The sequence below is a fragment of the Suricata suricatta genome, chromosome 6 (assembly GCF_006229205.1).
Source record: "Suricata suricatta isolate VVHF042 chromosome 6, meerkat_22Aug2017_6uvM2_HiC, whole genome shotgun sequence".
Classification (NCBI taxonomy): domain Eukaryota; kingdom Metazoa; phylum Chordata; class Mammalia; order Carnivora; family Herpestidae; genus Suricata; species Suricata suricatta.
The window spans coordinates 24,150,086-24,164,760 of NC_043705.1; the positions used below are offsets into that span (position 1 = coordinate 24,150,086).

The 14,675-nt window shown below is 35.8% G+C and overlaps 1 protein-coding gene across 2 annotated transcripts in view; it reads right to left on the bottom strand.

The window, feature by feature from the left end:
• Positions 1-14,675, bottom strand: part of AFF4 (AF4/FMR2 family member 4) — a 95,570-nt gene that overhangs the window by 25,494 nt on the left and 55,401 nt on the right. For both annotated transcript variants that reach the window (XM_029941899.1, XM_029941900.1), the window contains exons 6-10: positions 5,257-5,293; positions 3,478-3,526; positions 1,152-1,206; positions 661-698; positions 92-254 (exon numbers count right to left, since the gene is read on the bottom strand). In XM_029941899.1, the coding sequence (XP_029797759.1) occupies positions 92-254; positions 661-698; positions 1,152-1,206; positions 3,478-3,526; positions 5,257-5,293 (342 nt within the window). The remainder of the gene's footprint in view (positions 1-91; positions 255-660; positions 699-1,151; positions 1,207-3,477; positions 3,527-5,256; positions 5,294-14,675) is intronic.

Genomic DNA, 14,675 nt, shown 5'->3' on the forward strand with positions numbered 1-14,675 from the left:
TCTAGCCACCCAGATTTAAATCAAGTCTTAAATGGCCGTCAACAGGGGCCATGAGAGGGCTGTGGAAGGTGGTACCCTGCCTCCCTCTCACCTCAGGAGATGCACTCTGGGATGGCTCATTTGCCTCACTGTCACTGGAACTACTTTCACTCTCAGAGTCCGATCCAGAGCTGCTTTCGGATCCACTGTGGCTGCTAGAATCATCCCTGGAGTTATCTGCCCCTTCACTATTATGGTGTGAAGGTTCAGAGTTACTAAAAGACAGAAAAACATAGATGACAAAGTTTGGTTTTTTCCCCCACAGTGACAACAGGAAAACATCCAAATCTGGAAACCAACTTTATTTAAAATGTTCACTAGGTTATATCATTACAATTCTATGAATTCAGAACTTTATTTATAAATTAAACAAATACTCAGTAAAAAGTTTCTAATATGCTGCTCAGCCAATTGTATTTACCTTTTAAAAACAGTTTTGTTGAGGTATAACTTATATACCACAGAATCCACCCTTGTTAAGTGTACAATTTGATGATTTTTAGTTAATGTACAAGGTTGTACAATCACCAGCACAGTAATATTTACTTTGTAAGGTTAATTATTACAACACTACAATGCAATCGGATGTTTACAAGTAAAACAAAATAAAAGGATACATACCTTCCTGGTGTACTCCTTGGCATTGTCTTATCACAATCCTAAAAGTAAAACATGAGAGGAAGTCTGTGAATGAATAAACAGCACTCTATCTGGTTAATGTGAGCAGTATTAGGCACTCTATCTGCTTAATAGGAAACTAGCAGTTCTAATGTATGCATCAAGGTTTACCTAACATTTTAGGACATACGGTTTTTACCTAAAGAATAACTAACTACCAGGCTAAGATGAAAAGTTTTGTTAATAGTTCTTGTCAACAAGCTCATGATTTATGAGTAAGCTCTGATCAACAGTAACTATTAAAGAAAAGCTAATTTAAAAAATGGAGATTTAAAGACAGAGCAGAAAACAACAACATTCTACCATCAGAAAGCACTAAGGAACTTCTTTAAAATAAGTGGCTCATAAATGTATCATTCAATCATAATTCTTATAAAATACAATGAAAACACACAGTGTATGAAACTGGCAAGCTCATAAAGTAGTAGACACACCTGCTCCCCATCACTGTCTTCACTGCTACTTAGTTTTAAGTCATCTTTTAACATCCTAGAGGGGAAAGGCAGAAAGGATTAGTATTTTTGGAACAGTTTATCACGGCACACCAAGTATTAAATATTTACTAATCATTCAAGAAATAATCTAATTTACTAATCATTCTAGAAGTAATCACTGTGGTAGCTGAAGATTTAATTGAAGAACAAAGAACCAGTAAATTTTACTCTGGTGTGGTTCACATCCAGAGTACAAAGTGAGAAAAGTAGGGATTTAACAATTTTACCACCTCTCACTTTTCCATAAAAAAGCTCGTATCCTCCTCTTCTAATTAAATAAGCCACTTTCTACAACTTCTTATACTCACTTCTTGTTTCTTCTATTTTTCTCTAATTGCATACACACACACTCATTCATATTAAAACAAACTAGCATACTCATACCAACAGTCCACTAGAGAGATATAAGCCCTAAAATGAACGAAGATAAAATGAAAATATCAGCAATTCTCTTTCAGTGTCCCTCATGTTCCAGAAGAGATTCATACAACTGGGTAATTGTGAAAACCAGAGCAACAAGTCAAAGTGCTAGTTCATAAATGTCTTGTTATGAAAGAGGGCTGCCCTCTGGAGAAGTAACAATTTGGGATAAAAACCTTAGCTATAAAATAGGAATGACTGTGTAGAAATTAAAAAATAAACTCCAGGTTCCAAACCTTCCTTCATCAAAATTCAAATCAATTAAAAAAGCATGAACTAAAGTTTCTGAAATTCACTTTTCAAAGGAAAATTACAAATTTAAAATTGCCTAGGGACGCCTGGGTGGCTCAGTCAGTTAAGTGTATGACTTCAGCTCAGGTCATGATCTCGCATTTGTGGGTTCGAGCCCTGCATCAGACTTCTATGCTGACAACTCAGAGCCCAGAGCCTGCTTCAGATTCTGTATCTCCCTCTCTCTCTGCCCTTCCCCCACCCACACTCTGTTTCTGTCTCTCTCTCTCAAAAACAAACATTTAAAAAAATTTTAAGGCCAGAAAACCAAAATTAAAATAAAAAATCTGAGTAATGACCCACAAAACACTTCTTGCCTTTTTACAGGAGAGCGAAAATCAATACAAAGCTTAGGGAAAACTACAACTAGAAACTTGTTTGATTACTCATTGCCAGTAGTTCCATTACCTTCTTAAAACTTCATGACACTCTCCAGTGGTAAGGCAATCTTCTTTCACTCCAGTAACTGCTAGTACTTTCCCCTCAAAAGCTTTAATCTGAGTTTCTAAATCTGACCCCAAATTCAGATTATCACATAAAAGACCACTTTGAAACAAAGTAACCAAGATAATTACAGAATTATGAAAAATTTTCTAAGCCTGGCCCAGTTAAGTGGGACAGAAAAGAGTTTTCTTTTGGACAAGGGCTTGGTGCATCTCTGTGACTGATACCCTGTAAGGAAATGTGCTTACTCTGAACTCTATCAGCCCTTATGATTTAATAATGGCAGCTCAATGAACCTGTTCACACGTGGATATGTCAAAGCTTTCACCAGACTGCACAAGGTCCTGCATGCTTTTACCCCCTTGGCAACAAGTGATACACTCATATATGGTAGGCTCATATCAGTTCTTTCCATATAAATAAGTATGATAAATCTGAATATAATTTGAATTTGTAACAGCAAGGAGGACTTGTTGCCTTTCCTTCTCATTCAGCTCTCCCTATGTTCAGCTGAAGAGGCTGAGGTTATCAAGACTGTGGGTTGTAGTTTAGAAAGCTAGCACTGTGGTCACAGTTTCCTTAGAATTTTGTTTTAATCATGGAGTTAACTTGTGGTCTCCGAAATTCAGGGGTTCACTCTTGAAGCTGAGCTTTATTATCATCCAATATACTAGCCTAATTACATTTTGATATATATTCATGGTTCTACCTAAAGAAGTAGGAAAACAAAGAGAGTACAAACTATGCTGATTTAATATTCTACATTTAGAGGTTAAATGGAGGGCTTTAAGAAAAATCTGTAATCTTAGAGGAGGTATATGCGTACTACGGCCCTCAAGTCAAATACAGACTACTACTAGTTTTGTAACAATATTTTATTGGGACACAACCACAATTTGCTTTCATGCTACAACGGCAGAGCTGGTCAGGTGGGACGAAAACCACCTAGCCCCTAAAGCCTCAAATATTTCACTATCTGGCCCTTTACATAAACATTTGCAGGCCCCTTCCTTAAAAGATTAAGTACACATTTCTAAGTGTTGTTCTGATATGTAGACACTACGGATAGGCTTTAAGCGAAACAGATAAACTTTTTAAGAAATAAACTTACGATTTTGACTGGTGTCCATTTGAAGTTTTAGAAGAAGGATTGTATCTTTCTAGAACAAAGAGAATGCAGAAATTAGCAACTACAAGTATGGCTATTTAGGTTGTAAAATATGCATCAATATACTCTCAAAGAAATGTAAATCAAAACGAGATAGAATTCTTCCTCCACCAAACTGGCAACACTCTACAGAGTCCAATAATACAAGATACTGGTGAAAACAGGGATGTTCCAATGCTGCTTGTCCAACTATAAACCCATACAATCTTTTTGGCAGGCAATCTGACAATATTATCTTTACGGATACTATAAATGCACATATCCACTTTCGTAGCAAGTATAATGAAAAAAAATTTACCTTACAGGTATATCTGGAAACACACACACACGCTTATCATAGTATGTTTTGTAACAGCAAAAAAAAGGGAAGCAAATGTCTTATCAAGAGGGGACTAGTTAAATAAATGATGGCATGCTCATAAAATATACACAATTTTAATATTAAAAAGAATGAGCTAATGTTAAGAAAATGTTAAAAGAATGAACAAGAATTCATACTGATGTAGACACAGCTCTACAATAAGTTAAATGAAAAACACAGGTAATAAAGAGTATGTACAACTTCTGATCCCATTTGCCAATACTTAGTTATAGGGGGAGGAGGGCAGAAGTAAGGAGGAGACATTCTGAAAAGATGTTGAGAGAGAAAATAAACTTCCTGGCCTACATCTATTTTTTACACATCTTTAAGTATAATGATAAAGATTCCTATAACTACAGTTTAAGGTAAAACCAAGAAATGGATATAAAAATAAAGTTTGTTAACATTAAAAAGGAATATTCTCCTTTATTCTCTCTCTTTGCTTTAAGACTTCTAAAGACAACAAACTAAGGATCAGAAAGTTCCACATTTTTATATCCCGAAACTGATTACCAATGTAAATCTATCTTATTAAAGATTTTGTTCTTGGCAAGACCATTTATTTTGTTACAGAACCATATGAGGAAGCCCAGACATTTACCAGGTTCTGGCCTTACCACCATCAATTCACATAGCCATCATCTCTTGGGATCACACTTAAATTCCCTAAGGCTATCATCCCCTCAATCTTCTCAGACGCAAAACGATAGGAGGTAGAGGGGGTTCTGTAATAGAAGATTTTCCTCCCAAACCTAAAGACCCAGGAAGAATAAATAAAGACACAGGAAGAGAAGAGATACAGTAAGTAACAATGACCCCTTCCCTTGCATAAAATGTAACTCACAGAATCAACTATCTTCATGACAGATACAGAAAGAGAAAAGAATGGTCTTGGGTTTATGAGGTGTCCATCAAACTGAATTCATGAACTTTAACTATTACTTCAAGAAATACTTAATAAAAATAGTTAATTTGACCTCCAATGATCTATAATTCTTCATTTTTAAAAATGTTTGTTTATTTTGAGGGGGAGGAGCAGAGAGAGGAGAGACAGAAGGCCAAGCAGGATCCACGCTGTCAGCGCACAGCCCAAAGTGGGGCTCGATCCCACGAACTGTGAGATAATGACTGGAGCAGAAATCAAGAATCAGGTGTTCAAAGGCTCCGCAATCCAGGCGCCCCTGTAATTTTTCACTTTTTAAATATATCAAGATTCAGTTTAATTCATTACAAATTATCAGATAATAAAAACGGGGATAACACATGTGAAGAAATTATAAAAGCAACATAAGATGTTACATGAGAAATGAATGCTCAATCAACAGCTTAACTTGAAAACTAAGAAGAAAAGAAATACTCACTTTGTTCTCCAGGGCCAAAATTGGACTGCTGAGATTCCTAAGAAAAAGGGACATAAAATTATATAGTGATATTAAGAGAAGGGTTCATTAGTGAAAAGTACTTTAAATTAAACTAATCAATTCCAGTTTACTCAGTGAAAGATCCTGTTGAGTTCCTAAGAATGTATAAAGAAAAAGCACTGAAAGAATTTAATGATCCCATCTGATCAGCCTCAGCAATTGTGGTCAGTAATGAACTTTCCCAGAGCTGAATACAAAAAGCATCAAGTTACCTAATAGTCTATGTATTCATTTCTCTTCAGCAGCATTCATAGTACTCATATCCTAATTTAAAGCTTTGGGAAAGCAAATGATTTCAATTTAAGATTCTTGGTCTTAAGAAAATGTTAATTAAAGAAAAAGTAATACTAAAAACCTATACGAGGGTGAAAACAGCTGTACAATCGACATAGAGAAAAGATACCACTTTAATAAACTAGAAACTTAACATGGTCATTCACATGTCATTTTATACCCTTCCTTTTCCCACTCCCAATATTTTACAAACAATTAGCAACTTGAGGAAAACACTGTCATATACCACTTTGTAAGCCTAAAATATTAGTACAATATCTGGCACTCAGAAAGGACCAGTAAAAAAGGAAGCCAAAATGTCACCACGGTCCATGAAAGAAACACGCCTTTCCAAACTCAACTTTCATAATCAGAAAACCTGTTTTAGATGTGGAAATTGTGCATTTTTCTAGATTAAGTCTTTGGTACAAAACATAGTATTAAAATTACACAAACATTCTAAAAGCCCACTTAAAAATGAGCACAATCTTACTATAATGCAGTATCACCTGTGAAAGGGAAATCCACATAGTCTGAATGCTAAAATACAGTTTTGCAGTTAAAAAAAAAAAGAAAAAACAACACTACTGTGAACCTACCTCTATGGTCAACTGATTTTCAACAAGTGTTCCAAGACCAACCATAAAGGAAACAATAGTCTTTCTAAAAAATGGTGTTAGGACAATGGACAAGCCATAAGTAAAAGAATAAAGTTGGATGCTTACCTCAGCCAAAAACAAAACAAAACAAAAACAAAAAAACTCAAAATGGATCAAAGACCTAAATATAAGAGCTAAAACTACAAAACTCTTAGAAAATGTAGAGCCAAATCTTAATGACCTTGGATTTGGGAAAGAACTCTTATATATGACACCAAAAACATCAAAAACACAAAAGAAACAAATAGATAAATTGGACTTAAGCAAAATTAAGAACTTTTGTACTTGACAACATCAAGAAAGTGAAAAGACAACCCACAGAATGGGAGAAAATATCTGCCAATTATGTATCTGATAAGGACTGCTATCTACAATATATAAAGAGCTCTTACAACTCAATGATAAAAAGACAGCCCAGTGAAAAAATGTGCAAAGCAAATGAAGAGACATTTCTACAAGGAAGATATAAAAATGGTCCATAATCACATACAAATGGTCGAAAAGCACATGAAAAGATGCTGTTTGACATCATTTGTCATAAGGAAAACACAAAGCAAACCCACAATGAGATAATACTTCACACTACTAGGATGACTAGAATCAAAAACAGGTAACAGCAAGTATTGACAAGGATGCAGAGAAAAATGAAAGCCTAGGAGGAATGTAAACCAGTGCAGCTAGCTCTGGAAAACATTCTGGCAGTTCCTCAAATAATTAAGCATACAGTTACCATTTGACCTTGCAAGTCTACTCCAAGGTATATAACCAAGTGAAAAGAAACATTATGTCCACACAGAAACTTGTACACAAACGTTTATAGCAGCATTATTTACAAAAGCCCAAAGCTCAAAGCAACTCAAATGTTCATCAGCTGATGAATTTATAAGTAAAATGTGATATATAACCCTACAAAGGCCACAAATAGAAATGAGGAACTGATGCACTCTATAACTTGGAAGAACCTTGAAAACTTTATCCTAAACCTTGAAAACATTATCCTAAGTTAAAGAATCCTGCAAAAGAGCACATATGGTATGATTCCATTAACATAAAATGTTCAGAAAAAGGAAATCTATAGAGACAGAGAGTAAATTAGTGGTTTCACAGGGCTGGGAAGGAGACAGAGGAAAGTGGGTAATTGATAAAGAACAGGGAGTTTCTTTTTGAGATAATCAAAATGCTCTAAAATTCACTGTTATGATGGTTGCACATGTTTGTAAATATACTCAAAACCATTTAGTTCTATACTTTAAATGGGTGAAAGACGTGGCATGTGGATTATATTTCAATAAAGCTACTAAAAAACCTGTCAGTAGAGCAGTGACTAAGGTCACTCCTGTGACTTATGTTGAAGATACAAATAATCCTCCTCCCCTTTGAATTGCCAATTATCTTATACTCATTTACCTGATAAAGAACCTAAATGTCAACAGCCCAAACCTTTAAGTAATGTCTAACTCCTTTTCCTCACACCTCTGACAATAGTCAGTCTACTGGTCTTCAAAGTCTAGTGGATTCCGTCCCCACTAAATGCACACCATCTCACCTTCATCTACGCAGCAAAGACTTCACGTCCTCACCTTTTTTCATCTAAAAATGGCATTTAATGGAACTTTCTAGCTCTAATCATTCTCCTTCATTCAACTATAGTCTCCAGTTAACCTTTCTAAAGCTCAAATTCCAGTATGAGTCGTCACTACTTTTTTTCATAGAGCCTTCAATGGCTCTTTGTTTTTCCTAGGGATGAAACGCAAACTCTTTGACATGGTAACCATTAGTATATCTAAGTACTGGAAAAACAAAGTGAAAAAAAAACCACATAAAGGCCTTGTCCTCATGGAGCGTAACACTCTTCTGAACAATGTTAATGACTATCTCTGCAACTATTCATGCAAATAAAGGTAAAATGGCAATCGTAAGAAGTGCAATGAAAGGTAAATAACACACAGTATCATATAGGAACTTATAATTGTGTGTGTGAGCATGTGAGTTTGTGAGAGAAAAGGAGAGGGAGAGAGAGAGAGAAAGAGAGAGAGAGACAGATCTAGCCAGAAAAATGAATAAAGGCTTCCAAGAGCAAGTACCATTTAGGTTGATCTGAATTGTAGGAAGAAAGTAAACTAGGAGAGGTAAGAGTTCAGAGTAGAGAGAACATCATGTGTAAAGGCCAGAAAAGACAGAGAGCATGGCTAGTGTAAAGGACTTAAAGGCAACCCATGAGAGGAAAAAGTACAGAAGAGTAGTGAGAAATGAGACCCAAGACCAGAAAACCTAGATCATATAGCATGCAGACTTTATAGATTATATTAAAGAACATTTAATACATATCCAACCACATCTGTTTAGTAAAATTTGAGGGGCGCCTGGATGGCTTAGTTGGTTGGCCATCCGACTTCAGCCTCAGGTCATGATCTCACGGTTTGTGAATTCGAGCCCAGCATCCGGCTCTATGCTGACAGCTCAGAGCATGGAGCCTACTTTGGATTCTGTGTCTCATTCTCTCTCTCTGCCCCTCCCCCACTTGTGCTCTGTCTCTGTCTCTCAAAAATAAATAAATAAATAAATAAATAAATAATTTTTAACTGGGGACATGCAGGAGGGAGGGATGCAGCTTGAGGAAGGAGGCCGGGGGAGAGGGTATAACTAATTTTTACGTGATGTAACTAATGTCATGAAACAACCAGTGAATTTTTTTTGTTAGTTCAAAAGATACAAACTCTGTGTTAGTGTACAAGATTCGGGAGTACTATGTACTCCGCGGAAAAAGGAGGGGGGAGGGAGCTAAATTATTTACACTATACTTTAGGATTTATACTGTCTCTGTTAAATCTTTCTTTGATGCACAAAAAAGTAGCTCTTCAACTAGTTTATAACAACTGGAAAAGAATCTACCAACAAGAGGACTAGGAGCACAGGCACTTTCATCCATCTCGAAAGAGCTAACTTTGCACACTGAATGATTTATTCTAATATTTGTTTCTTAAATCTTCAGCTTTGCTTTCTAAACCTGTCTCAACAGTGTTTCCTGACAAAGAAGTGCCTTTTCTTATGTTTGCTCTTTACTGGATTTCAGTCATTTTTCACTAGAGCAGAAAGACCAAGGTTTTGGATAAAGATATAGAACACTGGAAGAAACCACAAAATCGGTTTTTAATACAATTTTACTAAATCTGAATGTTTAAGGACTGAATTGAATTATCAACACAACTCAAAACACCAGTGAGTATGAATCATGATGCTTTCATCATTTCATTAGTGACTATCTCAAGGTACATTATACACTAAAAAGCAAGGTTAATGACATAAACATATATTCAACCTACTATTGATAATCTGGATGTTTTCTTCTTTTCTGCTTATGGCATTTTTGTTTCTACTTTGTACAGTGGCAGATAAAAAGCTCACACCAGAAGACGACAAACCTCAGCTCTGTCATGTTCTCATTTGCTCAGAAATGCATTTCAGTGTTATTTTCACTCAGCAGTTTCACTGCAGGTATATTTTTTAAGCCACTTGTGCATTAGTGAAGATTTGTTGAACTAAAACCAGTTAACATACTGTGTAAATCATCTTAACCAAGCATATTTAAAACTGTAATATATTAGAGCCAGTAAGAGCAAATGAATGAGAGCAAGCCTATCAACTTCTCCACAGTGAGAAGACCTAAACTTCTCTTGGAATACCTCAGAAATAAAATATGCCCTACTGCCATTCAGAGCAAGAGAAGCAATACTACTTTGTTCTTGTTCCTCGAGATTTAAAAACAGAGAATTTTACAATGAAGAAACAACTACAAAATGTTCGTGCCCTTCTCCCCAAGCCCTAGTCTCCAATACACATGATGTTGGAGCATATGCTTTTTACTCTGAAGACCACTGACTTACCACAGTGGCAAGAATAAAGATGGAGAAAAATAAATGGAAGTAAAATACATTAAAGGAGGTAGATCATTAGGACTCGGTGATAATTTATAGGGTGTGACAGAGAGGGAAGTGTCGAACATAATTCCAACGGGAAAGAGGATCATGCTTGTTTTCTTCTTTTCCTTTTGGTCGGGAACTAGCAGGGAGAATCAGTTCTCCCTGGAAGATGTCTCAAAGGCCCCTGAAACTCAGCGTCTAACAACTGTCAAGTATGTAGCTGGATGTATGTATCTGGAATTCAAATACAGTCTGAATTAAGATAAAAATCGTCCTGAAGATAAAATTTTATGGAACACCAACATAGAAAGGAACAGAGTACAAAGAGGAGACAATTTAGGTCTAAGCATACAGTGCGTAACTGTGCATCCACTTAAATACTAACATGTAATCTTTCTCATTCTTTTCATTATTTCATTTTCACAACTGAATGTTGAACAGCCTAAGGGAAAACATATTTCTCCTTTTGTATTCTCGTGTAGCATCAGGCACAATGCCTGAGAAACTTAATGGCAGAGGCAAAGATAAAGGAGAAAAAGGAGAAGCCAGAGAAGCAAAGTAACTCTGGACTAGCAATGTACAGTGGGAGACAAGGAAGAAATAGGTTAAAACAATATTTAATGCTCACAAGAAGCCTGATGAAAACAAAAAAAAAATAAGGAACATTACGGGACTTACAAAATGGGCCACTAATGGTCATAATAAAAATGGTTCTGGTGAGGGAACCAGGTGTAAAAGCAAGATCAGACTAGGCTGAGGAGTAAGTGAAGAAAAGAATACAGACAGCATGTATGAACTACTCTTTAGTAAGTTTAACTCTGAAGAGGAGGCCTGGCTGGAGAATAGCATAGAATAGAGGGGTTTATTTGTTGTGCTGGTTTTTTTTTTAGACTTTTTTTTTTTAATTTTTTAATGCTTTTTATTTATTTTTGATACAGAGAGAGAGACAGAGCATGAGAGGGGAAGGGACAGAGAGAGAAGGAGACACAGAACCGGAAGCAGGCTCCAGGTTCCGAGCCGTCAGCACAGAGCCTGACGCGGGGCTCAAACCCACGAACGTGAGATCTGACCTGAGCTGAAGTCGTAGGCTTAACCGACTGAGCCACCCAGGCGCCCCTGTTGTGCTGTTTTAAAATGGGACAGATCAGGGATGTTTAAGTGAATGATATGAATTTAATAAGTCAGCTCTCCAAATATATTCCTAAACTCAAATTCTCCTCCACCACTAGCCACATGTGAACCGCTCTTTCAGATCTGTCAATGAGTGTGAAATCCTCCCTCTTGGGTGCCCCTTACTTTTCCATGCTTCTGGCACCCTTATACTTCTCCTTCTAAGCCTAGTTGGTGTCATCATCCTTAGGAAGCCATCCCCAAATTCCATAAATATCAAAACTTTCTCCCTTTATGTCCTCTGAGTGGACCTAATTCATATGGTTAACACACACAGTTATTAAAGGTGTATATAAAGGTGTATTCACTGAAAATTCAGAGAGTGAGATAAACTATAAAAAAGCAAAACCTGACTTGTAAAAGCAACTCAACCAAAGCAATGACCACTAAGCAGCTAACCGAAGTATTTCAAACACATTACCTGAGTATTTATATCCAAATTCAGTAAACAAACATTTACTGAACAGCTATCTGTGCCAGGAACTATTCTAGGCATTGGCATATACTATTCTAATTGTGTTTGTTAACAAGGGTAACATCTAAATGATTCAATGCTAGGGACCCCTGGGTGGCTCAATAGTTGAGTGTCCAACTCTTGATTTTGGCTCAGGTCACGATCTCATGGTTTGTGAGTTTGAGCCCCTTGTCCAGCTCCGTGCTGACAGAGCAGAGCCTGCTAGAGATCCTCTCTCTGGCTCTTCCCAGCCCATGTGCTCTCTCTTTCAATAAAATAAACTTAAAAAATTCAATGCTATATGTCTCAAGTACCTACAATACTGCCAGGAGATATTACAGACAGTAAATATGTGCTGCCTTAGTACGCTGCAAACTATCACTGGAAAATCTACCAACCTGTCTATCTCCAATGACATCCATCTAATCTGCCTTCCCTTCCTATGACAAAGAAAGACCTAATTATGCTCTATTCTAAAGCCAATATCCTCTATCAGGACACTAAATCTCAACCTCTCTTGTGGAGATTTCCTAAGGTTACCCTCTGTCTTTCCCATGTATCATTTTTTTCCTTTTTTACTGAAACATTATGATCAATGCAGATTTTATATATAAAATTCTTATCTTAAAAATACTCACCTGACAACATCACTATACCCTTTCTGGGACCATCACATTTCTCTGCTCCCTTTTACAGACACTATTTCAAAAGAAAATCTTCTTTTTATGTCATCATCTCCAGTATCTTTTCGGCCTCTGCAATCATTCTTTTACCCTCAGCTTTCTAACTACAAGTGTCTATATTAGCAATAAAAAAGTACATTGTCAAATATGCTACCTGGGAGAGAGTAAGAACTTAATAAATAAACACTTGACAAATAAACAAACATAGAATCATCAAATCTATAGACATGAAAGCCATAATATCTGAGATTTTTAAAAAATGTTAAATGGGATTAACAGCAGATTAGACACTACAGAACAAAGGATTACTGAAACTGAAGATTTAAAATAGAAACTACACATATATGAAATAACAAAAGATAAAAGATTGAAAAAAATGAACAGTGCATTCATGAGCTATGGAACAACTTCAAGAGGCCAAATATATATTTAATTGGAGTCCTAGAAGAGAAGGAGAAAGGGGGAAGAGAGAGTACAGGAAAATATCTTGAGAAAATAATAGCAAAAATTTCCCAAATATGATAAAAACTATAAACCCAAGGTTCCAAGAAGCTAAAAATAACCCCCAGGCGCACGCATGCACACACACACACACACACACACACAGACTCCAGACAGCTCAAAAGTGAACAGCGTAAAATCAGTGATAGAGACAAAAAGAATACTAAAAGCAGCCAGAAGGAAAAAAAGACACCTTATATCCAGACAAAGAAGGGGAAAAAAAGGCAATAAAGGATATCTCAGATACAATACAAGCCAGAAGACCATGAATAACATCTTTAACAGAGCATTTTATAATCAGAAAAATATCTTAAGAAAAAAGGTAAAATAAAAATGTCAGACACACAAAAGCTGAAAATATTCATTTACCATAAGCAGACAAGCATTAAAAGAAATGTTAAAAGTAAGTCCTCCAGGGGCACCTGGGTGGCTGTCAGTTAAGCGGTTGACTCTGGATTTCGGCTCAGGTCATGATCTCATGGTGGCTTTGTGAGTTTGAGCCCTGTGTCTGGCTCTGCACTCAAAGGATGGAGCCTGCTTTGGATCTTCTGTCTGCCAGTCTCTCTCTCTCTCCCTCCCTCTCTCTCTGCCCCTCCCCTTCATGTGCTCTCTCTCTCTCTCTCTCTCAAATAAATACATCTTTAAAAAATTATTACATAAAAGAAGCTAGACTGGTTATATTAATATCAAAGTGAATTTTATAGCAAGGATTATCATAAGAATTAAAAGGAGTCCTTTCATAACAATAAAGGTTATCAATTCATCTATATTTAATAACAATCCTAATTGTTTATACACCTAAAAAGAGAACTTCTTAAAAGTATGAAGAAATGAACAAGGGAAAATTCAAAATCATAAATTCAAAGTTATTGGGGATTAACTGTAAGTCTCAATAATTGATAGAACAAGTAAAAATAAAATGACTAAGAACATAGGAAACTGAACTAATACTATAAACCAACTTGACATGACATTTACAAAACACTCCAATGAACAACAGCAAAATATATATTCAAATGTATAAGAAACTTTTACCAAAAGAAAACATTTTACAAAACTTATTTCATGGGTCATGAAATAAATTGTAATAAATGTAAAAGGATTCAAGTCACACAAAGTATGTCCTCTGGCCACAATGGAATTAAGCCACAAGTAACAAAATATATGGAAACATCTCCAAACTTTCAAAAACTACATGACTTCAAAATAATCCACAGAATAAAGAAGAAATCAAAAAGGAAATAAGAACATATTTTGACCTGAATAAAAGTAAAAACACATTTCAGAATGTGTGGGATGCAAATTATGTTATGTGAGGTAAATTATAGCACTAACAGCCTGATTTAGAAAGTAAGAAAGACCTCCTATCAATCACCTTACTTTCTCTTTAAGAATATTTTTTAATAAGTATAACTAAAATCAAATGAAAGCAGAACAAGAAAGTAACACAGATGACAATGGGTATCAATGCAACAGAAAACAGAAACAGTGAGGGAGAAAAAGCAGTTTCTTAGAAGATCAATACAACTGAAAAAACCTCAAGCCAAAAGAAAAATGGAAGAATCAGACTCCCAATAACAGGAATAAGAGAAGTGGCATCATAAGACATATAAAGATTGTTATATAGGAATATTATCAAAAACTTTATACCAATAAATTTTATAACTTTGACAACAGATAAACTAAACAAGTTGTTTGA